This window comes from Apostichopus japonicus, chromosome 4 (genome assembly GCF_037975245.1).
Source record: "Apostichopus japonicus isolate 1M-3 chromosome 4, ASM3797524v1, whole genome shotgun sequence".
Lineage (NCBI taxonomy): Eukaryota > Metazoa > Echinodermata > Holothuroidea > Aspidochirotida > Stichopodidae > Apostichopus > Apostichopus japonicus.
In genome coordinates this window covers 22,091,109-22,117,838 of record NC_092564.1, presented here as the reverse complement: position 1 = coordinate 22,117,838, position 26,730 = coordinate 22,091,109, and the positions used below count along the sequence as shown (strand labels likewise).

Genomic DNA, 26,730 nt, shown 5'->3' with positions numbered 1-26,730 from the left:
CACATCCACTTAAGCCAGCACACAATAACAATAGACAGTTTTCCCAAAAAATTCTATCCTCAACTGAGAAAGCCAGAGAGTAACACATCCGGGTGTCTAGAGGTGCCAAGTATAAAAAGTGTCCCCCATTTTTTCTCCTTCTACTAGTTTCTTCACAATCTCCCCCCCCCCAAGCCCCAAATATCACATTAAACTGTTAAATTTGGCTGGTAATACTTATGTTACATACTGGTTAACTTGTTAATTCTTTTGACAGTTGCCCAGTTATTGAAAACTGAAGTGTGCTTGCCCACCCCCCTTCCCCACCCCTGACCATGACTTCTCTGAAATTTGGGGAAAGCTTTCATATCATCACATAACATAGCATCTTTTCATTTTACATCTAATGATTGTAAATTATATAAAACAAGACCCCTATTCTAGGACTGTGTTCAATAAAATGGGTCAACAATTTCAGTAAATGCACAACCCCCATAGAAACTTTAAGAAATTATCCAGTCAGGCAGAATTTATTTCACATGATTCTTTACAATTTCATCTTTACAACAAAGGAAAGACTACTACAAAATTATCAACGACTGATTAAGTATAGCATACAAATCTTTGTGTTTGTTACATAATTCATTACATCTGTCACATATGACATGTAAAACATTGTCAGCCACATAGGGCATGCACAATCCAACACATCTGTCACATATGACATGTAAAACATTGTCAGCCACATAGGGCATGCACAATCCAACACATCTGTCACATATGACATGTAAAACATTGTCAGCCACATAGGGCATGCACAATCCAACACATCTGTCACATATGACATGTAAAACATTGTCAGCCACATAGGGCATGCACAATCCAACACATCTGTCACATATGACATGTAAAACATTGTCAGCCACATAGGGCATGCACAATCCAACACATCTGTCACATATGATGTACAAGGACATATCACTTGTAACAATATAAGCCATAGAATCAGTCAAATAACCATATCATATATGTGTCATGTCAACCACAGCATTTTCACATGGTTCATAAGCAACAGCATCTGTCACATATATGTAAAAACATGGCATTTGTCACATTTAATTTTAAAACAATAGTAGCTGTCACATATGATAAGTAATAACATTGCACCTGTCACTAAATGTTAACCATAGCATCCATCACCCATGTGATATGTAAATCAGATCATTTTTACATACAATATGAAAAACCATAATGTCTGTCACATATGATACTGCCAACATAGCATCTACCACATATGATATGGAAACCACAGCATTTGCTGAGTATGTTGTCCATCAACTAATGACAATTCAAAGGTTGCATGAGGAGGCATTTTTGTTGGAGGTCATCAGAGAGTAAGTTTAGATACAGGTGTGAACCAAGACATCTTGGGTTTTACTGTTCTAAAACTGGTTCTCAAAGGAGTATATGAACACATGAAAAGAAAAGATGCACAATGAATTGCAATGAAAACAATAGGTAATTTAAAAACACAATCACTGCTTTTAACTATGTTAGGTAGATAGATACCAACAGTAAAAGGCACTATTCTGGGATAACACATCTATCTGTCATCTGTGCCCTTCCAACATAAATCAACTTCTCTATTTTGATAGAAATACTTGGAAACACCCAGTCTACAGTATGTTAACAAGGCTTTATGAAATACAAATGTACATTTTCTATTAGCTACTTAAAAGACTTCAATCTTTACACACCAGTGACTTACTTCACTCACTTAACTTAGGGACCTATACCCAATAAAAACAATGACACAGCTGTCAAAGATATTACCACTCCTAGTGAATATAAACAAAATGTTACTATGAACTTAAACCTTGGTGGTGTCATATCTGAGACTAAAAATGTATGTAACATTGTTTCCAGAAAAGAAAAATATATTAAATCATATGATAACTAAAACAAAATGTAAATGATGATTACATACCATTCCTTACTAGAGCTTATGGTATAATTTATACATTGTGGGGATCCCTTGGAAAAGTGGAATACTACAATTCTGTATGTGATTCAGTAACTATGTTCATGAAAGTGTTTTTTACCTCAACTATTTCATCGTTGAAAGGAACAGTTGACAAGGAACCATTGATTGGTTGCTAGTATCAGTTGACCCTTTCTTCTGGAAGACAGATGACCAGCTTGATTAATGGAATGTCCAGGCAAGTGGACTGGCTTTGCTTCCTTTGCAATATTTTTCTCTCCCACTTTTTTTTATGTTAAGCATCCAATGTATTAAAAGTATCCAAGACATGAATAAAAAAGCAACAATAACAATTTCTGGATGCATTTTCATGTTTAGAAGCCAATTCGAAGGATGACAATGACTAATGGTTTCTCTTCTATTGTTTTTCAATTTACATCACCTTTTGAGTTCCTCTCCCGTGATAACTGCAGCAATTTCTTCTGATGTCAGAGTCTCGTGCTGCAGAAGCGCCTGTGCCAACTTGTGATGCTCCTTACTGTGGCTTTTTAAGATCAACTTTGCTCTTTCATACGACTCCTGTTAACATGGAGACAAGATGAAAACATGGTCTGTACTTAACATTAAGTGTCAAATTTCAGTTTAAATAAATCCTTTTTATTGCTATCCATGCATATAACTTTAATCTCCAGGATTTTCTTTTTCACATTCCATTCATTATTGATCAATTTAATTAATCTTTATGCAAATTTTATAGAGACCATTACATAAGATAACTTGTAGTTATAAATAAATATTTCTATTTCTTTGATTGAGACAATATTCTTGCATTCTGTTTATGGAGGCAGTTCCACGTAATAACAAATGTTAAACTTTAACATTGAGTTGCTCTATTAGTCAAACAAACCGACATATCATCAGTACTTAGTAATGAGCTGCATTGTTTGAAACATTTATATTCCATACTTTGTGACATATGTTCAAATCCGTTTGTGTATAAAAGTTTGACAGTTAAGAAAAATACTCTTCTTCACTATTAAAGCAGCACTTTGTGGTGATTTCTTGTTTTATTTGGTTATTATAGGTAAACTATCATATCACAATGCTTTTCAGAAGGTAAACTTAACAAAAGTTGTTATCAAACAGTAACATAGACTTTACATATAAAGGTTTTGAGAAGACAAATAATGGCCCATAATGTAATAACATAGCTAACTCAGTCTAGAGTTTTATATGCAAATTAGGCTAGACATCTGAGCATGATAGAGAATTACTGTTGGTATGTAACATCTGTTTTAAAATTAACATCCAAGTGCCTTCTGCCTACAGTGTTTTTATATGGTGAGAAAGGTTACATTGCAAAACAACCAGCCTGCATTGAACTGTTCAAGAGTACACAACCTACCTTTAGAAGTCTTCTGATTTCATTCTCTATGAGTGACTGAGTTTCAGGACTTGGTTTGCCGGCCTCTCCAGCTGGAAACTCCCTGTCTTCCTTGTAAGTCATCACACCAAGCTGTCAGATGGTAAATGAAATGCAAGTATAACCAGAAGGAAACCCCTTCCCAGCAGTTACTTGCCTTTAAATACATTACATATGCAGCACAAGAGTAGTCTACAAGATTACCCTGGCTGAAGTCAATACTACAGATGGAGAGCAGTATAAATCTAAACAGAGTCAGTGCTTAAATGGCTTGATGACTGGGAATCATGTGACATAATACCTCAATTATGAAAGAATGACAGAGGGACCTTGCTTGTTGTTGTTAATTTATTTTGCATGCTGACCCTAACAGCAAAAGAGCTGCATTTGCATTTGTAATAGTTAATCTGATGAGAACAATTTGATATTTTGACATCTGCTGACACCAAATGACCTTTGACCTCCACCCAAAATAATAGGGTTCTTGTACTGACTTTGAGAATGACTCATAACAAATATGAGCTATGTGATGTAACCTTTTTGGGGATATCATGTTTACAAGGTGTGTTTATAAGGTTTTACTGAGTATGAACTTTGATGACCCCAAATGATCTTTGCATTCACCAAAAACAATAAGGTTCTTGTACTCATTATAGGGGAGCCATATGCAAAATCCGAGAGCTAATAAAGTCCCCATCAAGACATATAGTGTTTACAAGGATTTCAAGTTTTGACCCTTGGTGACCTTAAGCGCACTCTGACACTACCCCAACATTTTAACACTACATAATACAATACTACCATGCATATATCAGCTACTTTAATGTTCAGGTTCTGGAGATACATTTTTGAGATTTTCACAATTTGCTCTCGGCTGACCCCAAATAACCTTGACCTCTACCCAAAACAATACGACTTTTGTACTTACTATGGGGAAGCCACACATGTATGCCAAATATGAGAAATGTGGAGGTATCGTGTTTACAAGCTAGGCATCACTTACACACACACACATACACACACACGCCAAGTAGACTGCATAGGTCACTTGGCTGCCTACGGCATATAACCAACCGGAAAAGGAAATTGTTTTGTGGTTACGATGCGTGAACATATTCATAGTGTGGTAAGCCATACATGTTTACTATACATGAACTTGTGCACACCAAAATGAAGAGGATTATCTATTGACTAATGCGGCAACATATGAAGAAAGGTATCAGGAATCATTTATCATGTTGATAAAGCATCAACAATTTAAGTCACTGGTAAGGAGTTCACAGTATAGAATTTTATCCCAATTTCTGTGTGAAATATACTGTTTGATTATGAGGAAACTTTCATGTTACCAAGTTTGAGCTTACAAATACCATTAAGATTTGTTATTATAGACAGAGCTCAACATGACATTGTTTAAATGCACTGTGAAATATTTGACAACCTACAAGTCATCTGGTATAAATCACAAAACAAATTGCCAATTTGAGACCAATTGAGATAACTTTTTGACCCCATAAGCCAATTATTCCACCATTTGAGATGAACTGTTAACCTCTTGAAGCTCAGAGAGTGAAACTGGCTAAAGGCCACTTGAGTGTGCTTAAGCAATACTACATATCAACTTAACTTGAACTTTCCTGGATGACTGTATGTTCTGTTAAAGACTTAAAGAGTCATTCACAAAACTTAACTGAATTTGACCAAACTATGTTCACCAAAAGAACATCATACCATTGCAGAATTGACAGATTTATTGTCGTTTTAATTTTGGAGTTATCATGCTTATAAGGTCTCAAACTTTGTCGCCTGATGACCTCTTTCAATTTCAATCATGGGGCATCTATCTACCAAGTAGTTTTGTACAGTTCTTTTTCCCGTTAAGTCCCGCCAACTCATTAATATTCATGAGGTCAAACTTGTTGTTGCAAAGAGCATATACTTACTATGTAGTTACATCACCATTCCATGTATGAACTAAATCGGACACACTGTTGAAAATATATTGACATTTTAAGAATATCATGTTAAGCCCCACCCACTCATTAATATTCATGAGATGGAATCACAAACTATAAGGCACATTGGCATCTACCCACCCAGTATGGCAAGAAAGGAACTTGTTGGTCTTGAGATATGGTGTTTGCAAGCTTTTCACTGTGATAACACCCTAGCCAGTTCCATCCATGAATAATAATGATGAATTTCTTGATCATAAGACCATGTCCCTATCATCAACTGACATCACCATACCAAGTATACAGGTTGAAGAGATATAGCCATTATAAGAATTTTATTTAGTGCCACCCACTCATCAATATACATGAGATGGGAACCACAAACAATAGGATACATCTACACATCATGGGGCATCTACCTAACAAGCATGGCATTGACTCAGCTTGTGCTTCTTGGGACTTCATGTTTACAAGCTTTCTGTCAAATACACACACATGTACACACACACACACACACGTCATCACAAGGTTAATGAGCCTTCGGCAGCGTAACCAAAAATGAGTAGGGAGTTTCAATCATTTCCCAAGATGTTCAGAGTCAAACAAAATGACTTTACATTGTCAAGGATGCAAGAAGTCACTCTCAAATTATATTACCCATTCTTCATGAAGTAGTTGATATTTAGTTAAAATTGTGTTGTGCTGAGGGTGTAGGCTACCCTTATGATTTCAGCTACAACGCCACTTGGCACATATGCAGCGGTAATCGACATTGTCATGGATACAAGAAGTGACTTTCAAATGATTTCAATCCATTCCTCATAAATTAGTTAGTCAACCTTGAGGGTATAGGCTTCTTTTATGATATCAGCTATGATTTCATTGGTATCTTGCATTTGGCAAAACATCATAACAGTTCAAATTTTTCAATCTAGCTTAGGAAAACTCCGGTTTTTATTTACATTTTGTAACTATGTCTACCTCACAGTGCTAGTGCTATAGTCAGATATGTTCATAAATTCATCATTCTGAAACAAGCATGAAATCATTATTATCAGCATGTGGTGTTCACTAAGTAGTGAAGAGTATACAGGCAACTTTTTGTACGGTCAATTTTAGTCATGTAAAGTAAAGCTGAAAGAGTAAAGCTGAAAGACATTTGACAGTAAGACCAGCTATACATCAAACAGAGATGCTATAACAATTACTGTATGATGCCAAAACCACCAACCTACCTTTTCACTCATGCCGCATTTCGTAATCATGAATCTTGCAATCTTTGTGGCTTGCTCAAAATCGCTTGAGGCTCCAGTGGTGACGTAGTCTGTTCCAAAAATGAGTTCTTCTCCTATCCTTCCTCCCATACAGATATCCATCTGAGCCAGCAGTTGGGCTTTAGTTTCATTCCACTGATCCATCTCAGGTAAGAGGGATACCTTAGTTAAGAAACATATCATCATAAATAAACCAGAAGAATAGGGCTAGTAAAATAGAGCTCAATGCTGGTCATGCATGACATATGAAAGGAACAGGGGCATCAGAGCCGGGAAGTCCCATACCCAGTTTTGTGAAGGACCTCAAAAGTCTCCCAGCCTTTTCATATATTAGAGTGACACGTTTTGTCATTATTCAAATGTACCATTCTGTAATACAAGTGCCGTTTGTCATTTAATGAAAACTGTATTTAGAATGTGCCCTTCTGCTCAAATGTTAAATAAGTTTGTAAAGTTCTACAAAGTGCCCCTTTCTTGAAAAATATTCACATACTGGAAATTGTGGTACATGACAGAGCTTACAGCATTTTATTCCTATTCTAACTTCATGGGAAAAATACATTTCTCAATAGAACATTTTGAAGACTTATATGGAAAAACAAATGCATACTATTACGGACAGTCAAAACAAGAGCAGCATATGCAATGCTTTCTCTTACCTCCATTAGGTTTGATTGTATTTGTCCCGGGGAACAACAAAATGGTGACTTTGATCTTTTTAACAAAGAATGCTTACATACATGATGTACACAGTAGCACATATGTTACCATGTACTGTACAAAGCCATATACTGCTGTGGTACTGTGAGTGCCAGCAAAGGTCAAATAGTGCAGTTGACATCATGTGTGTTAGTGTTAGTAACAATGTAGTAATATTAATGTTACAGGGAAACTTGTAACCATGTACACAAAATACAGTGATTAAAGCTAGTTTAAGACCACCACGGGTAAGAAATATTGATCACATTGACTTTTGAAGGTGACCAATGACTGAAGGTCACTACGAAACATCATTGATAAATTTAAGGGACTCTTCGCTCATTGTTCGTTGTGAACAGGTTTGTTTTGTAAGCCAATGGTTAAGCCTAGGCCTAATGTTAGCTGAAAAGGTTTCAATAGCCAATTAACAAAGCTTGTAATGGGAATCAGTATTAGACTAGGAGACACCACTGACACTAGTGTTTCCTGTACCATAGTCACAGGCCTATATAGCGGTCATATTTAGACTACAGAATATGATCGGAGTGGTGAAAGTACACAGAAAATCCCCCCTCCCCAACCTCCCGAAATGAATGGAAATGCTTTGAAATTTTAAAGTCTGAAGACAATCGTCAAATAAACAAGACATAAACATTGCAAATAATTTATACAATCATTTAGATGGCATAATATAGTACCACATGGATGTCTTATAGTCAAAAATTAGTTAATTTATGAGAATTAGATTATCTGAACTACCTTTGGTCCGCAGTCTGGACCAGTTTGGATAATCATGGTTTTACTGTAATACATTCACCTTTGACAAAGGGGATGATAAGGACCTGGAAGTATTTGTAAAGAATCTGCAGAGTATTTCCTGCCCAAACAAAGTTGACTTTTGAAAGGCATATTTTCAACATAATATTCCAGTAACATGGTGAGACATTTTAGAAATTTCTAACAGGTCTGAATAATAAAGCAAAGAGCTGTTTGTTTGCATCACTATCAGATGAGCTAGTGAAAGACAGAATTGTAGTTGGAATCATTGATGACTCTGTTAGAGCAGTCTTACTGATGATCAAAAAGGACATAGACCGGGAAAAGGCCATTGAAATTTGTAAAGCTGCAGAGGCCAGCAGAGCCTAAATGACCTCATTAACAGCTACAACCAAAGAACCTGTGCAGACAGAGTATATGCTGTAAATTGCAAAGATATAGAAGAAAGTTAGAATTTTAAGACTAGGAACTGTAATTATATAGAAATAGAAATGTCTCAATTAATGTCCAAACTGTGGGGAACAACCATAGGAGGCAGGAGTGTCCAGTAGATGGAAAAACCTGCAGAAAGTGTGGAAAGCAAACTCCTTTTGCCAGGTACAGTATAGAACAAAAATGTAGCAGTCACAAAGGTCAGGAGCCCAAAGAGAGAAGCATACTGATAATAAACAGAAGCCAGAAGGTACATACTGTGAACAAAGTAAGCAGGGACAGTGAATCTGACAAGTCAAATGATTTGAGTCAAAACAAAACACAACAGACAGTGGCTTCTTAGCCTCATGGTAAAAGGCTTGAAGCTGATGTTAAGGTAAGGTCCAATCTATATACCGTTTCAAACTGCAATGTGGTTCCTGAGCCACTGGTGAAGACACTTGGTACAAAGTTGCAGAAATCAAAGAACATTATTACCTATTCAGGACACAAGATACAGCCTCTTGGAAAGTGTTTTACTGTTTGGACATAAGGACCTATTTTATGTTTGAAGTTTTCAAGTTGTTGAAAGCAAAAAGTATCCCATATTAGGATTAAAGGCATGTACACATTGGGTTTAATTAAGTGTATCGATAGTATGAAGGATACAATTAAGACAGATGTACCATCAAACAATGTATTTAAAGGACTAGGTTGTCTTCCTGGTAAAGTAAAAATACAGCTGAAACAAGTTGCAAGGCAGGTAATTCACCCACCTTGTAAGGAACCGATTGCATTTAATGATAAATAGGAGATAAGGTTGAAGAAGAGCTGACAAGTAAGATATAAAATGGATGTGGTATAAAAGGTCATTGAACCAAGTGATAGGTAGTAGTATGGTTACGGAATTGAAACCTAATAGAAAATGTGTCCACATATATTTTGATCACAAAGTCTGAATCAGGGAATAGAAAGAGCTCATTACCCTATGAAAGAAGTCGTTTCAAAGTTATCCCAGGCAAAAGTACCTTTGACCCTTCATGCAAATTGTGGTCACTGGCAATTGGCCCTAGAAACCCAAAGATCAAATTATGCACATTCAACAACCCAAGTGGGAGCCTGGGAGGTATCAATAATAAGGCAGCCATTTGGCATAATTCAGCCCCAGAAATTTTCAAAGGGTGATGACAAAGTTGTTTGATAATTTAACAGGTGTAGAAGTCATAATGGATGATATACTTGTGTGTGATTCTGATGACAAAGAGCATGATCAAAGACTTCACCAAATTCTATGAAAGTGTAGAGTACAAAATCTTAAGCTTACCTTGGACAAGGTCAAGGAAGTTAGTTACATAGGACATGTATTGACATTAGAAGATTAAAATCCTGACAATAAGAAAGGTGGGGCTGTTCAACTGATGCAAACTACCCAACAATGTTACAAAACTAATAAGGTTCTTGAGCATGGTCAATTATATGGCAAAATTTGTCTACAGTTTCTAAAGTATTTATAATTCTCCTCCAGAAGGACACAGGGTGGCATTGGCAGTCAGCAAGGCTGAGCTGTCCAAACAACTCTACCTACCTCCCCCAAACTCTTGAAACCTTGTAATCCTTCACAAGTCAAACAGAAACTAACGAAAAGAGCAGAAAAGCAAACTAGATATTGCAATCTTGGTACTAAGGACCTATCTCCAATTAAACCTGGGGATTCGATCAGGGTTAGAATTGGGAAAGAATGGAAACCTGCCATTGTTGTGGCTTGTACTCCCAACCAAGCTCATATGTAGTCCAAGAAGAAGCTCAACAATATAGGAGACACCAAAGAGACCTCAAGAGATTATTGTTAAAATGTCACATTCCTTTAATTAGTAATGAGGATGAAATGAAAGACAAAGAGCCCCAATAACAAATACATTGGAGAAGAAAAATAGGAGAGCTGCACATAACTGCTAGAGGCAGGACTGTAAACCCAGAAAGAATCCAAACTTTGTTCATTATTGAGTTGGTTGTACATGAGAATGTATCCTACCTGTCATATTCCATTGCAAAACCTAGTATAAGAAGTTTAATATTATTGTTTGATCTACATAAAGAAAGGGATATTTAATTATTTGAACCTTATTTATTTTGTTACTGGTTCCCTCATTAAGTGGTAGCCATCTGATATATATATAGATAGATTTATATATATATGTATTAATATATAAATTTACCAGTTGTCAAAACAACAGAAGAAACACAGGCTCCTTCCACCTTTACACAAAAATATCAAATTATGTTTCTTATCTTACACTTTCAAAGACAGTTTCAAGAGCCCCCCCCCCCCCCTGGTTGTCATTAAAAGGCAACTCCTAAAATTAATTAAAATCAAAATTAATTAAAAGGTAGTCTGGAGAGGGGTTCTGCTCCCTTAACAACTATCCAGATTGGCTTAAAATTGAAAGTTAAAAGCATAAAATATCCACTTGGTATAGAAATCATGTATATTGTAAATAAGATGTGATTTGTCAATGTCTGTGAAAGTGACACTGCACCCTGTTGCATAGCAACAAATGACCATCTATATGCCATCCAAAAGTGATGTACTTGTAGCAGTTTGTGCTGCTAATTAAGGCTACTATCCATATTGGAAACAGAATGGATAGTCAGGAACGATCACATGATACCATATCAGCCAATCATAGACAAGAATGAAAATATTGGAAAGAAATGGGTGGTAGAATACCTGATTACAGACCACTACTTTATCATAATTATAACTTACATGACCTAAAGTTGGGCCTCTGGGCATGATGGTGGCTTTATTTATAGGTCTAGCATCCTGAGTGTAGAAGGCAACCAATGCATGACCTCCTTCATGGTAAGCTGTGATTTCAAGATTCTTCACATCAATTTGGGCACTCTTCCTTTCTGGGCCTGTAATGTATCAAATGATTAGACTTTTAGAGTATTGGCAATATAAAGGCATATTGTAAATAATTACAAACTTTAGCTGAGATTAAATGGTAGATAGACTAAAAGAGTAAGCTGTTTGCTGATTCATTTGACTGCCAGCTGATTTGATTAAACTGACAATAGCATAGAAACAAGCTTCATGTTGTGCATTAGGGTTTACTGATAAAATGTAAAGACTGCAGGTTGATGTATTAACTGGGATGACAATAGCATAGAAACAAGCCTCATGTTGTGAATTAGCGTTTACTTATAAAATGTAAAGACTGCAGGTTGATGTATTAACTGGGATGACAATAGCATAGAAACAAGCTTCATGTTGTGAATTAGGGTTTACTGATAAAATGTAAAGACTGCAGGTAGACCGTGCAGATTAAATTCAGTACTATTTAATATATTTCAACTATAATTTCAAACATTTTATGAATAAGAAGCTTAGAAATTAATATTACAAAAGGGAGAAAATTTCACGATTCTTCTAAGGAATGCTAAAAATACAACAAGAATCTTTGTACTCTTAATAACATATGGGTTTTTGGGCCATTGTTATCAACTACTTTTACCCATCAGGATCTTACACTAATATGACTTTTATTTTAAAGGTGACAATGTTCTTACCCATATCATAGCACTTTCAACCACATTAAAAGCTTGTTATGTTTTGGATGTATTACTCTTTGACAAGTTAAAGTTGTATTGTTCTGACCCTCACTGGATAGTATTCTTACCATATATAGGAAGAGTTTTGATGTGAAATTAAATGACAGTGGCAATCTTAGGTCTTTTGAGTTCATCGATCTCAACATTTCGTCATCAAAATCAACAATACGCATGATCGGACTATATAGGCCTCCCCCAAACAACAAAAATAAATTAACTTTTGCAATGTTCATCGATGATTTTTCATCTCTACTTCAATTTTTATCCTCTTCCACAACCCCCTTGCTTATCATGGGGGATTTCAATATTCATGTTGATGTTCCATCAGATCAAAACTTTGCTTCTTTTGATGACTTACTCCAAGCTTTTGATTTCCAGCAACATGTCTCTGGTCCAACCCACAGAAATGGACATACACTTGATCTTATCATTTCACATAAAGACTCGGATCTTGTTAAATGTACGTGTGTGCATGATGAACATTTATGTACTTCTGACCACTCAGTTGTAAGTTGCCTCATTAATATGGACCGACCACCTCCTGTCAGGAAATTCACTCAAAGGCGCAACCTAAAGAACATTGATTTTGACCAATTTCATTGTGACATTGGATCCTCATCTTTACTGCTAAATCCGCAAAGTTCTCTTGACTCTCTTGTGGACCAATATTACTCAGTTCTTAGGACAATTATAGATAAACATGCACCTGTCACAAGAAAGGCTGTAATTATGCGCCCAAGGGCAAAATGGTACAGCAGAGACATCCGATTAGCAAAACGTGAGAAACGCAAATGTGAAAGAAAATATAAACACTCCGGTCTCATTGTACACAAACAGCTGTACATGACTCAATGTAAACATTACAAAGATTTGCTAATCTCCGCAAAGTCCTGTTATTTTCGACAACAGATTACCTCCGCAAACCAGAAGGATATGTTTCGTATTGTAAATAAGCTAACTTCACCGGAAGTGGATAATACCCTCCCAAAATATGATGTCGCTGAGAATCTTGCCAATCGATTTGTTGATTTCTTTCAACAAAAAGTAAATTCTCTCCAACATGCTTATCCTGACTATGGGACTGGTAATACTCCGATGGAACAATGTAAATCAAAGTCAGTTTTTACTGCTTTCAAAGAAGTGAGTGAACAAGATGTTTTAGAAGTTATTAACTCGTCACCAGTTACCTCTTGTTTTTTGGATCCTTTGCCAACATTTGTCTTCAAGGAGTGTATCTCAGACTTACTACCAGTCATCACGAAAATTGTTAATCTTTCTTTAACTTCAGGTCAGTTACCATGCTCACTGAAGCAAGCGGTGATAATTCCTCATATTAAAAAACCCAAGCTTGATGCTAATAATCTTGCAAATTACAGACCTATATCAAACCTCCCTTATCTATCCAAGCTAATCGAACGTATTGTTTGCAAACAGTTTCAAGATTATCTTTCAAACAATGATCTCTATGCGAGAATGCAATCTGCATATCGAGCAAATTACAGCACAGAAACTGCTCAACTTTATGTGCAGAATAGCCTTCTCTGTGCCCTTGATGAGCGTAAAGATGCTTTACTAGTCCTGTTGGATTTCTCATCCGCCTTCGACACAATTAATCACCAAACACTTTTAACACGTTTGCATGAAAGATATGGTGTTGATGGAATTCCATTGTATTGGATGAAATCATACTTAGCAAACCGTACCCAATGTGTTATTGTGGATCAAAATCTGTCAAAGGAAGTTACGCTTGCAACTGGAGTCCCACAAGGCTCAGTTCTGGGGCCGTTACTTTACACCTTGTATGTAGCTCCATTGCATGATTTAATCATTTCAGCTAATATGCAAACTGTTATTTATGCTGATGACATTCAGTTATTCACATCTTTCCATCCTGATCATTGTTCCGATGCTATTCAGAAAATCCAAAACTGTATTGCAGATGTAAAATCATGGGCTATATCAAACAATCTTTTTATCAATGACTCAAAGACTGAAATCCTCCATGCTACCTCGCAATTTAAATCCACAACAATCAAATCTATTTCAGTCAAAATTGATCAGACTACCATCACTCCGTCCACGCACGTCAAAAGTCTAGGAGTTGTACTGGATCCCCATCTAAGCATGAAACAACAGGTCAATGCTGTTTGCAAATCATCATACAATGCCGTACGGAAGATCAGCCGGATACGGAAGTTTTTAACCAAAGATATCACTACAAAACTTGTATGTTCCTTGATAATGCCCAGGCTTGACTACTGTAACTCCCTTTTATTTGGCCTTCCTGACTCTACACTGAAAAAACTTCAAACTGTTCAGAATTCTGCTGCCCGGTTAATATCATGTTCATCGCGTCATGATCACATGTCTCCAGTGCTTCAATCACTCCATTGGCTTCCAGTAAAACATCGGTCAATTTATAAGCTCCTCCTCTTAACGTACAAATCACAACACTCCCTTGCTCCTGGTTACATTACAAATTTAATTCCTCAGTATCATCCTCAACGCCAACTTCGCTCGTCTACAAAGTGTCTTCTTGCCACCAGCCATACCCCAAACACAAAGTTTTATGGAGAAAGAGCCTTCATCTCTGCTGCACCTCAACTCTGGAACAATCTACCATCTTCAATTCGCAATGCACCATCGGTTGACTGTTTTAAGCGTCTCTTGAAAACACATTTATTCCAAAATTTACAGTGATTTGTCTTGCATATTTGTGTACTTGTTTTAAGCGCTTTGAGGCCTTTGCATAAAGCGCTATATAAATATTTGCTTATTATTATATATTATTATATTATATATTAACAATTCTCTTACCCATGTTGTGTGGAGTTGTGTGGTGTCTTTCCATGCTTTAAGTAACTTACCCATTAATATTTTATCCTTAGCAAACTCCACGTCAGACATATCCACATATTCCTTCTCCCTCCGTGCTGCCTCCAGAGCGGCTTGGTTGACCAGGTTCTGCAAATCAGCTCCTGTGGACAAATTGTTACTTTGATGGATAATGTCTGTTAATATTGGCATCTTTTAAGCAGTGTTTCTTATATCCTATCAACAACATCTTTAACTACTTCCTAGGACCAATGATGATTAAACAGGGTTCTAAAAGCTTCAAAAAGAAATCTAACATAGTCCGGATTCTACAGGACAGAAAATAAATTGAATATAATGCATTTGGTACAGATTTTTGGAGGGCATGATCAAAATCTTGAGTGATACTAGCAGCAACTGGCTACCAATTCCTTTGGTTATGTTTAGACCACTGTTCATCTCACTAATGAGCACTAAAACGATCTCTTCTGAACATTTTAAGCAGAGAATGGTCACAGCTGCCACCTAGTGTTCCTTTCATTATTTATGAAAAAGATTTAAGGAATGACATTTTTATGCTGATTCTTTCTCTCTACTACACTTTGCGCCTTTGAAACAGTGAATAAATGACCCAAAGGTTAGAACAGCTGTCAATGTCTAAGGTCATGTTAAGAGGGTACCTACCTGTGAAGCCTACGGTACCTCTTGCTAAGACTTCCACATCCACATCTATGAAGAAAAACAAAAGTAAACCACAAAAAACAACAAAATAGTCAAGAGCATGTCTAACATGAAATGCTATGATTATATTTATGATATTCTCAATCTTTAATAAATAGCTCAGGATCAAGATCACCCACAAGAAGTGCAGATCTAAACAACAACAACAAAATTTCCACAAAATTGCAATTAAATCATGGCAACATTTAGATAAAGTTTTTACAAGTATTCCTCACCAGGCCCAACTTTTATCTTCCCAAGATACAAGTCTAAAATCTGCTGTCGTCCTCTAGCATCAGGTCTTGGGACTGTCACTGTCACATCAAATCGTCCTGGTCTTGTTAGTGCTCTGAAAAAGAGTTAATATATTGTAGATTTCTGAAAAGCACAATAGAGGAAACAATTGTAAAACAACTGCAGGAAACCTGAAATAGATGCAACATCTGTTCTAAATAATGTGTGAGCGTGATGCCTATAAGTATTTCATTTGAAAATACAAGTACATCCATGCAATACATTCATTGTCAAGCAAATGACAATGAAGGTTTCATACCAGCTTATCCAAATCATAGTCTTAGACCAATGTGGCTTTTGTTATAAACTAGTGAGGCTTAGTACCCACCAATTGCTCATTTTATAACAATTGTTATAGACTATCGCATCTTCACTAACATTTGGTAGGAACACTAAGGACATTCTTAGTACTAAGTCTGGTAAGAAGTGGACTGTGGTTGTGCCTTGGCTTGTTTTGAAATGCAACCAGGAACTTTATCACAAAAGCAATAACATGGAATATATCCTGTAACACTGTACCAATCTCTCGTCTACTTACTTATCCAACGACTCAGCAAAATTAGTGGCAGCCAAAACCACGATGCCTTCGTTTTGTTTGAATCCATCCATTTCGGACAGGAGCTGATTGATGGTTTGTCTGGCATATGGGTGCAACGGGGAATCAACACGCTTGCCGCCAACAGAGTCAAGCTCATCAATAAAAATAACACAGGGAGTGGTCAGTTTGGCTTCCGCTGCAATATAATCCAACAATAAATCTGTTAAATATGGCCATGGTGATCACTGAAATACTCTGAAGAGTATATGCATGGAAACTGCCTAGAAATCATAAAGACCGATGTACTTCCAGTAATGTTTAGTAATTGAATTGATTGAAGACATAATAACACAATGAACAACAACAAAACAAGGAGACACAGATGCATCCTTCTGTGCAACTAGCTGGCCTGTTCACTGGTCATGAAAACTTGTTAACTTAGCAAACACATCTTTATGCAGGAAATGTATCGTAACTTGCTCCAACAGGTTATACATATGTATATCACATAGCAACATCAGGCAGCAATAACTCTGCAACATCATTCCTATTATCTGCATATAACTCCTACTTACCAAACACATCTCTGACTTTCTTGGCACCAGAACCGACAAACATATTATCAAAGTCTGAACCGGATGCATAATAGAAGGGTACATTGGCTTCTCCAGCCACAGCTCTGGCAAGTAAAGTCTTTCCTGTCCCTGGAATACCCACTAGCAGAACACCTATTCAAAGTCAATAAATGTATTAAAAATGTGAGCATTTATTGACTGACTGATTGATTTATTGACTGATGAAGGCCTTGATCAGTTGTTTGGTTAAAGCAGATAACTATGACAAACCAAATTCTAGTTATAAAATTTTCAATTTTTCTGTGGTACCAAGACAATTCGGGAAAGCATACACTGGAACAGTGCTGCACCTTCAATCATGTGAAAGAAAGCAAATAAAGCAATGAACTGACAATTGCAGGGCACAACACAAACCAAACCAGCTGTCTTTCCTACAGTAGTGTCACCTTACCTTTGGGAAGTTTCCCTCCAAGATTGGTGTACTTATCAGGATCTTTCAGATAATTAACCACATGCTCCAATTCATTCTTAGCTTCATCAATCTGCCATAGTGTAAAACATAAAGGAATATGACACATGTGTAAATGGCTGTACTTGAGGTGCTTTACTTATTTCAAAGCAGGGCTTAAATTAAGAGAGGTGTAAGGCAACATTTATAGGCAAGTTACAAATTGCCTTGGATTTTCATTGCCATGGTAGAGCACAACAGCAACTTTCAATAGGACACCAAGGCAATTTTCAAAGTTTACTGGGCACCAAAGGCAATTTTCAAAACTTTTACAGGGCACCAAGGCAATTAAGGCATAACAGCAAGTAGTATCAGCACCAAAAGCAAATTTGCAATCCATGCTATCAGTGCATTTGACTTGTGTTCAAAAAGAGTTTTAATCCTACTTAATCTTACTTAATGTGTTCTGCATACTATATTTAGAGTTATTACTATGTTTATATGTAGTAGTATCTCAAAATAAATAAAACAGTATACATTTTCAGACATAGACAGCAAAATACAGCTCAGATCAGATAGAAAAATAGGACAAAGAACACTCTATTACAAAGTGCAACGACTAAGTGCAGCAATTAATAAATTTCCATAATCATACCTAATTTTCAACCGATTGCAGGAAGATTGTAACTTTCTATAATAAACAGTATGAGAAGTTTAATAAATCTATCTTACCCCTCGAACATCGTTGAAGGAGACATCACTGACATTAATGGAGTCAACGGTAGATGTACCGATAATAGATACCCGAGCTACAAAAGGAGGAAGATACATGAGATGCAACAGACATGTCAACACATTAGCCACTGACCTTAGTGTCATGCAAATGTATGGAATATATATTTAATTTTCTCTGCAAATCCCTGATGGCTGCAATGGAGATATCCCCAGAATTTAAACGGCAGAGGTGTTTACTCCAGTTTCTCACACTCCATTGTATCTGCTTTGTAGCCTAACTTTTAAGCAACCCCAAGGAAAGCTCTTCATTCCAAACCCAAAACTGGGAGCCCATAGAGTATATTACATAAGTGGTTCCTTGCCACTCTTTGTACAAGAACAGTCTCAAACAATCATTGAACACAATGTTTCCAACTTTTGAGCATTACTGTGTTCAAGTGGTCAGCAAGGTTCTTGCACTTAAGTGGACCTACATGTATCAATAGCTTTCTGATAAATCATCTTTATATGATGCAAGTTACTGTTATATCACTATGGCTACTCATGATCAAATTGTCCTCAAATGAAATACAAGCAAACTTACAATACATTGATATCATCCTGATGTAAATGCAGCTTGTTATGTCTATAGCAATGAAAGAAATTCATTGCTTCTAGAACTTCATCAGATTTGTTTGAGAGATCATATCACTATGGGCACTCATAACCCAATTACCTCTCAAATGAAGTAAACTTACAGAAGACCGACATCATCTTGAGGTAGATGTAGCCTAGGATTCCTATCACAATGAAAGTCGTCCACCCCTTCCACCGCTCAGATTTCTTAGGATCATCCTTTCCTTTCAGGTACCCCTCCAAGAAGCCTGTCTTGAAGGAGTTTTGATCAGAGACTAAAGATTCACTCTTGGAGAGGGCGTGGTCCACTTTGTCTGCCAGCTGTTGGGGTGGTTCTTTGTTTCGCCACTTAGAAGGGGAAAAAGATAGAAAGTAAACAATGATGTAAGAGGTACAAACATTGTTGCATATATACTACTTGGTTAAATGGGATGGAGTGGCTTCAGGTGTTATTTATAAAAGGTCTTATGGAGGTCTCATTAACTAACTGTATGTTAATAACTCTCCTGTGTTAACAATTTCTCCTCTTTGTTCTCCAAGTGACACAGACAAGTTTTCCAGTTAGCTACACTGATATGGGGTGGGGGTTGAGAACAATGGAAGGTAGCTTTAGAGGAAAGAAAATGAAAGCTTGTAATGTGAAAAACTTGATAGCCCTCTATGGAAGTTTCCCATCACAAACCTTAAAGGTCTATCATAATACACATAAATCATGTATATACCTCACAGCTCACCATGAAATGTTTCCTCCCAATTGAAGTTATCTTTCTTATTTGGGAATTAGGTCTTTTCCAGACCATTGTGAAGAATGATTTTGGGAAGTTAAGTCTTATAATACTCATAATTCTCTTAAATGAGCATCTAATAAGAGGAAAGGATGGGTGAGATTGGGTTGGGTGGGTTTAGCCAACCAGAGGGTGTTCACAACTATCATAACAATGGACAGCAATGACTAATCTGTACAACTTCAGATGCAATGAGCTAAATGGCTTGCAGGTATCACCTTAAATTAGTAGACAGTCTAGTAAGGTTCCAAACTTAGAATATTTTCAAGGAAAATTTGATTAAGCAACTCACACTGAATAATGCAGAAAGGAATCCTTCTTGTTCTCTTAGCCGTGTGGAAGTTAACTTGTTTTTGCTACTGGATCTCTTCGTTTTGAACCCTCTACTTGGAGCAATACCTATGAAAGATTTGAGTTTGTCATCAAGATGTAACAATTCAATTGAGCAAAGAAATTATTGATGATAATGGCATTTGAACCAGTGACCTCTACTAATGGAGATATCCATGTCTCAGTTGGTGATGATCTATATAGAACATTCTACGCTAGGGTGCCAGTCAGAAACCAGTGTCTTACAAACTGTTGGAACAAGGGATCACACCCCAGTTTCATTCAGTACAACCTGGAAAATGACAGGAAAGTGGTCCTCCTGCTCCCCCCCCCCCCACCCCCTAACACCTAAAAAAAACAGCTTTATATTAGATATGTTTACAATTTCATAGCTTTCAGTTCATGAATTATTCGAAGGATAACTTAAATGGGCCTAAATTTTAAAATAATAACTACCTTCCATATGTGAAAACAATATACTCTACCTAATTATTTCCAACTATTGAAAGAAACATTAAGTTTGATATTCAAGTATCACCAGATGGCACTGAAACACAGCAAATAACTGCCTTGTCTAGAACTGTGCATCCATGATAACACCGCAAACACTGCCTTGCTAATAATATTTCAAAACAGTTCAAGAAACATTGTAGTCACTTCAGCACATGTAACCCCTTTGAAGGGGGGGGGGGGTAGTTGGGGGATTAACATATCCCCTTTAACCAAACATATAACAATAAATCACCCACATTTACTGACCATTTTGCAGATAACTGGGATGCCGTCCACCTAGCAAGAGGGTGCTTCTTTGATTACGAAACCAGCAAGTTTTATGTTGGTTCATGTTGGAAGGTGAACAAAGTGTCTGAATATCAGGCAATGATTGAGGATCTAGACGTAGAGACAAACAGAAGAAATATATCACAATGCAGTTAAATCAACTTTTGAATATAGTCTTATATGTCTTGCACATGGGTTGGTTCTCATTAAAAATGTATATTCCATCCACAGATAAAGAAAATAGCATAGATTAAAATCCTGCACTTGTACTATACACCACTGACACTTAAGCACCAAGTATTGAAACTACTGTACCTTCCACTTCCATGTGGGAATCTCTTCAATAATCCAATGTGCAAATATAAGCAATGTGTTAATGTGGGTTCCTCATTTTCTTACCTAAATCCATTTGAATGACAGCTTTTGTTAATTGGTGCCAACTTTGTAGGTCCTCATACTGTTGTTCTGATCTGAAGTTTAACTCTGTACATTGCTTTAAAATGTCTCTAGTTATTCCAAGATCAGTCAGGCAAGCTGTAACCTGGAATGACATATAAAAGTATGATCTGGAATGTTTTGAACATGTGAGCCATAGCAAACAAACAATACAGGGTGTGAAATGACCAGAATTACAGACCACAAATTGCAGTCACAGTGCCATTTAGGATTGTCGTTATTTCTACATGTTTCCCAGGACTCCGATGATCATAACATTTTTTTAATTTGTTAAAATGAAGAAGGTTTAGGCTTTATCTGGTTGGTCACAAGCTCAATTGCAATCCTCCATATATGCAATGCAAGTCTGCAATTTTTACTCAGAGAGGGGACCAAAATGGCAAAATTAAGCAAAATTACATGAACAAAGAGGTGCTGCATTATTCTGCTGCACAGTAAAAAATTCATATCACATGGATCACTCTAATGACTTGTGCTGACAACATACTGTTCGACTAGCACAACCTCTTTAGTTTTGCATGTGTTTAAGACTTGATACTATCATCCAGTGCATTTTGGTCTCTTTTTTTTTTGTGGTCATTTGGTACCTACCTCTATTAAGTAAGAGTTATGATTTGTTACAGAGTAATGAATGCTCAGTTCATAGTAACTTAATAAATTCCTGCTTTTTCTAATAAACGATAACATATTTTACATCTATTTCACAAGGATGAGATTTTGTAGTATCACAAATCTTACATTATCAAGACCTTCTGAAGTTACGGTTTCAGGACTGGCTGCTGGTGAGTGATTGGCAATTGTTGCTGCTCTATTCACTACTGACTTCAATGACTGGAATGATGCTACCAGGTGAGGAAGAGGTAACAAAATCTGAAAGAAATACAGCAATAACGTTGGAGGTTAGATAAAGGCAACAACGATAAAATATTTCAAATTATTATGTAATAAAATTTACAAAAGGTATAATCAAGGGTAGCAAGTAAACAGCATCCGTTGATTTCTTCCGTAAAAGCAAATATTACAGCCTCAACTGCCTCATACAGGGACAAACTAAAACGAATGACAGCGAATGACCGAATGACAATTGATTTTGTACAGGGTTAATATTCATTCGCGAATGACAGCGAATGACAACGAATGACAACGAATGACAGCGAAGGACAGTGTTGAGTGCAGATAGAATGATTAACGGAGTGGAGTAAATGCGGTTACTGGTTTTCTGCGCAAAATTGATTTGAGGAAAATCTCATGTTACGTGGTTGAAGGGTTTTTGTGTAATTTACGGATAGAAACCACAGGGAAAGTTTTTGTGTGAGATTGCGCTTGAGTGCTGTGCTTTTTACCTCTGAAGATTTATATAGAAAGATAACTGAAGCCGTTTCAAGATTAAAGTATTGTTAGTTTCTAACAAATCATATCGGAAAAATGACGTTAAATTTCCTTCTTAAAATCAAACTTACAATTTCGCTTACTATAAGGTGCGTTTTTATCTTGTCCGTACTTTACTAGATCTAGATACACACGAAATCTGAACTTTGATATCCGGTTGAAGCAAATGTCTGTGCTGTCATTACTGTCATTCGTTTTAGTCAACGTATTTTTTTAGTGTGTACAACATATTGTCATTCGTTATGTGTAACGCAATTGTCATTCGTTTTAGTAACACCCCTCATACACAACAAGTTTCAGACTAAACAGTCCCTTTAATAGAAGAAGTGAGTCTATTCTGACTAGTCAGTTATGTTGCAGTTTGCAAACTTGGGGAAGGAGCCATCAATGGTAAAGTTTCTTTTGGTATTACATGGTATTATATAGTCTAGGTAATATTACAGCACACAGGCTCAGTACCAAACATGACACACCCTTGGACATTTGTACAGTGACATTAGTTTTACCATCGCAACAAAATTTTGTACAACTTGAACTGTGCTACTGTTCTTCCTGATGTGTTTTCAAAAATGAAGGCACCCAATGATACAATCTACAGAGCTCATTACTTCATTAGCGAAGATACTGCAAACAAAATTGCCCAGTTTCTTCAAATTCTAGTCAATATAGTCGTATTGTGTCAGGGATTTTCACTCAATTCAAAAGGCCAACAAGGAAGAGAAAACTTTGTATACAGAATCAAAACAAGTAACTAATTTTTCAACAGAATCTGAAACTACAGGATTATAAATGAAACACTATGGTGTTAGATACAAAGATGTTTCCAAACAAAAGCATAAAATCATCTATTGTTAAACATGTTCACATGTGCACGACAATTCCTTCACATTTAGCATGTGAAATGTGTCCATACATTTTACAGGTGATCTACACTGCACCTTTACTTCACGTGAAGGAGAAAACCATTGTGCCAAACTTAATTGCACTAGCATATTGGAAGTTGGCATGTGACCCAATATATTTAAGGATCTCCTTACTTGGTGTAACTAACAATGACAAATCTAACTGGGATTAACTCAAAAGTTTGCTGTATGCTAGTTGCTTTCAATTTCATACACAATGATAGATGACAATATTGTGAACACACCATGCAAGCTAGTCTAGCTAGATATATAAAATTTGAGAAATGTAATCAACAATGATTAAAATTTAACATTAGCAAGTCTTAAGTCATAATTTAAGCAACCATATTTACTAATTTACAGCATAGTTTGGTGTGCATGGGGTTTGGCCAGGTTTCAGTTGTTTTCCGCATACGTTACTTTCCGCTGATTACTTTCCGCTGAAAAAATTCTTCTGCGGAAAACACCTTTTTTTTCACTTTCCTGTATACTATATTTTTCCGCAATTTTAGGATACCAAATTCAGGCAGGATGATTAAAATAACATGAGAAAGTATCAAAGAACGTTGATAAAGGATGGTTAGACTGAGTTCATGTCAGAAAAGTTAAGCTGCTTATAATATAGAGGAGGCTTGGGGTGTGTAATTAGGGATTATTAAAGAAGTATGAGGCGGTCGGCCGATAAATGGGCAAAGGGACGCCCGCGTTATGAAGGATTGACTATCTAATAAAGTGATAAAACTGCGGTCCGCGTAATGATAGTTTTAAAAAAAAAGTTGTAAAAGGCGGTGTCTTTGATTTTCGCTGGAAATGGCAGTATAAGTAAGGGCTGTTTTAATAACCGAACACGCATTTTGCACCACCTTTCTTACGAGTTACATCTAAAATCATGGCCGATTTATCCTGTTACAATTAAATCCTATCTTATCCATCTTCCTAAATCATTCCATGTGCCTAATCAATTCAGTAAGTTATTCTGTTCCTCCAAAAAAAAACTTTATTTTCCGCTGAAAAAAACGTTGTTTTCCGCTGACAAATTTGTTTGCGGAAAACACCGTTTTGTTTCAGCGGAAAGTAACGTGTGCGGAAAATAACGGTACCCACTTGCGCACGGGTCACTTTGGAGAGGAAATAACTGTAGCTTCCTAGTTTTTAGTGATATTGGCTTTCGCTTGTAGGTTATCATGGTGAAATTGTGTATTTCTTAGGGGTGTCCGAACTTTGCAGTTTTCTGTACTTCGCAATACTGACAGTTACCTAGGACAATACCCTGTAGTACTACTATGTACTAGTATTACCCTATACAGTTTTGGTTTCAGTTGTTTTCCGCATACGTTACTTTCCGCTGAAAAAATTCTTATGCGGAAAAGACCTATTTTTCACTTACCTGTACACTATATTTTTCCGCAATTTTGAGATACCAAATTCAGGCAGGATGATTAAAATAACATGAGAAAGTATCAAAGAACGTCGATCAAGGATGGTTAGACTGAGTTCATGTCAGAAAAGTTAAGCTGCGTATAATTTAGAGGAGGCTTGGGGTGTTTGTAATTACGAATTATTAAAGAAGCATATATACTAGGGCAAAGGGACGCCCGCGTTATGAAGGATTGAGTATCTAATTAAGTATTAAAAATTCGGCCCGCGTAATGATGGTTTAAAAAAAAGGTATGAAAGGCGGTATCTTTGATTTTCGCTGGAAATAAAATGGCTGTATAAGTAAGCCTTACAGCCTAAGCTACAAGGGGTACCGTTGTTTTCCGCACACGTTACTTTCCGCTGAAACAAAACGGTGTTTTCCGCAAACAAATTTGTCAGCGGAAAACAACGTTTTTTTTCAACGGAAAGTACCGTTTCTTTTTGGGAGGAACAGAATGACTTACTGAAATTATTAGGCACATGGAAGGATTTAGGAAGATGGATAAGATAGGATTTGACTGTAACAGGATAAAATGTAGCTTCGAGACTAGATTTAGGATACAGTAGCTAAGGTTGTACTTGTAGCTTAGGCTGTAAGGCTTACTTATACAGCCACTTTATTTCCAGCGAAAATCAAAGATACCGCCTTTTGCACCTTTTTTTTTAAACCATCATTACGCGGACCGAATATTTAATACTTAATTAGATACTCAATCCTTCATAACGCGGGCGTCCCTTTGCCCAGTATTATATGCTTCTTTAATAATTCGTAATTACGAACACCCCAAGCCTCCTCTAAATTATAAGCAGCTTAACTTTTCTGACATGAACTCAGTCTAACCATCCTTGATCGACGTTCTTTGATACTTTCTCATGTTATTTTAATTATCCTGCCTGAATTTGGTATCTCAAAATTGCGGAAAAATATTGTGTACAGGCAAGTGAAAAATCGGTGTTTTCCGCAGAAGAATTTTTTCAGCGGAAAGTAACGTATGCGGAAAACAACTGAAACCAGCTACAAGTACAACCTTAGCTACTGTATCCTAAATCTAGTCTCGAAGCTACATTTTATCCTGTTACAGTCAAATCCTATCTTCTCCATCTTCCTAAATCCTTCCATGTGCCTAATCAATTCAGTAAGTTATTCTGTTTCTCCAAAAAAAAACGTTACTTTCCGCTGAAAAAAACGTTGTTTTCCGCTGACAAATTTGTTTGCGGAAAACACCGTTTTGTTTCAGCGGAAAGTAACGTGTGCGGAAAACAACGGTACCCGTTTGGCCAAAGCAGTAACATTATGTTCACATTTAAACTCTGTGCAAATTTAAAAATGTTTATTGATATTACTTTTTTTGTTATAGAACTTACCTGAGTTGGATTAAAGCTCATCATTCTGGTAAATGCAATGGTTCAGATGATCGGTAGGCCTATAGGCTATAGTCAGTTAACGAATAACAGACGCATGCCAGGCTAAGCTTGTTTGATGTTGCACTAACACTACTATTAGGCTACTAACAGTAACACTGACACCAGTTACTGTGTTAGGCTAGGTAATTATGTAAACCTCAAGTTAGATCTCTTACAGTTAATGTTAACCTTTCCAGTACAAGAAATGTTACTTAGCCTAACTTAGTAGGCTATTAAATTCTGGTTTTTGCGTGTTAACCTTTACCATTTCAGTCGGATGCGTGATTATAACTGAAATGCTCAATGCGGTAACGACCTGTTCTTAGTACCAGCCTAACACACTTAGGTTCTGCTATTTGTTTGGTTTCCGTAGATGGAGTACAACGGCGTGACATGTACAGTCTAGTAGTCT

The 26,730-nt window shown here is 36.6% G+C and overlaps 1 protein-coding gene across 1 annotated transcript; it reads right to left on the bottom strand.

The window, feature by feature from the left end:
* Window positions 1-490: 490 nt before the first annotated feature.
* LOC139966818 (ATP-dependent zinc metalloprotease YME1L1-like) lies at window positions 491-26,730 on the bottom strand. Its single transcript, XM_071970190.1, has 17 exons — window positions 26,280-26,730; window positions 21,943-22,074; window positions 21,148-21,289; window positions 20,728-20,859; window positions 19,931-20,037; window positions 18,976-19,201; window positions 18,236-18,312; window positions 17,507-17,597; window positions 17,056-17,208; window positions 16,481-16,676; window positions 15,885-15,997; window positions 15,613-15,657; window positions 14,982-15,092; window positions 11,267-11,418; window positions 6,574-6,774; window positions 3,366-3,476; window positions 491-2,539 (listed from the first exon to the last, which is right to left on the bottom strand). The coding sequence occupies exons 1-17, from the start codon at window positions 26,301-26,303 to the stop codon at window positions 2,399-2,401; spliced, it is 2,154 nt and encodes a 717-aa protein (XP_071826291.1). The 5' UTR covers window positions 26,304-26,730; the 3' UTR covers window positions 491-2,398.

Excerpts from the sequence above, each read along its gene's own strand:
- LOC139966818 (XM_071970190.1), bottom strand. The coding sequence starts at position 26,303 with ATGATGAGCTTTAATCCAACTCAG. Across the intron at positions 15,998-16,480 it reads TTTGCTGAGTCGTTGGATAA|AGCACTAACAAGACCAGGAC; the intron begins GTAAGTAGACGA and ends ACTCTTTTTCAG. Across the intron at positions 15,658-15,884 it reads GAAGATAAAAGTTGGGCCTG|ATGTGGATGTGGAAGTCTTA; the intron begins GTGAGGAATACT and ends TTTTCTTCATAG.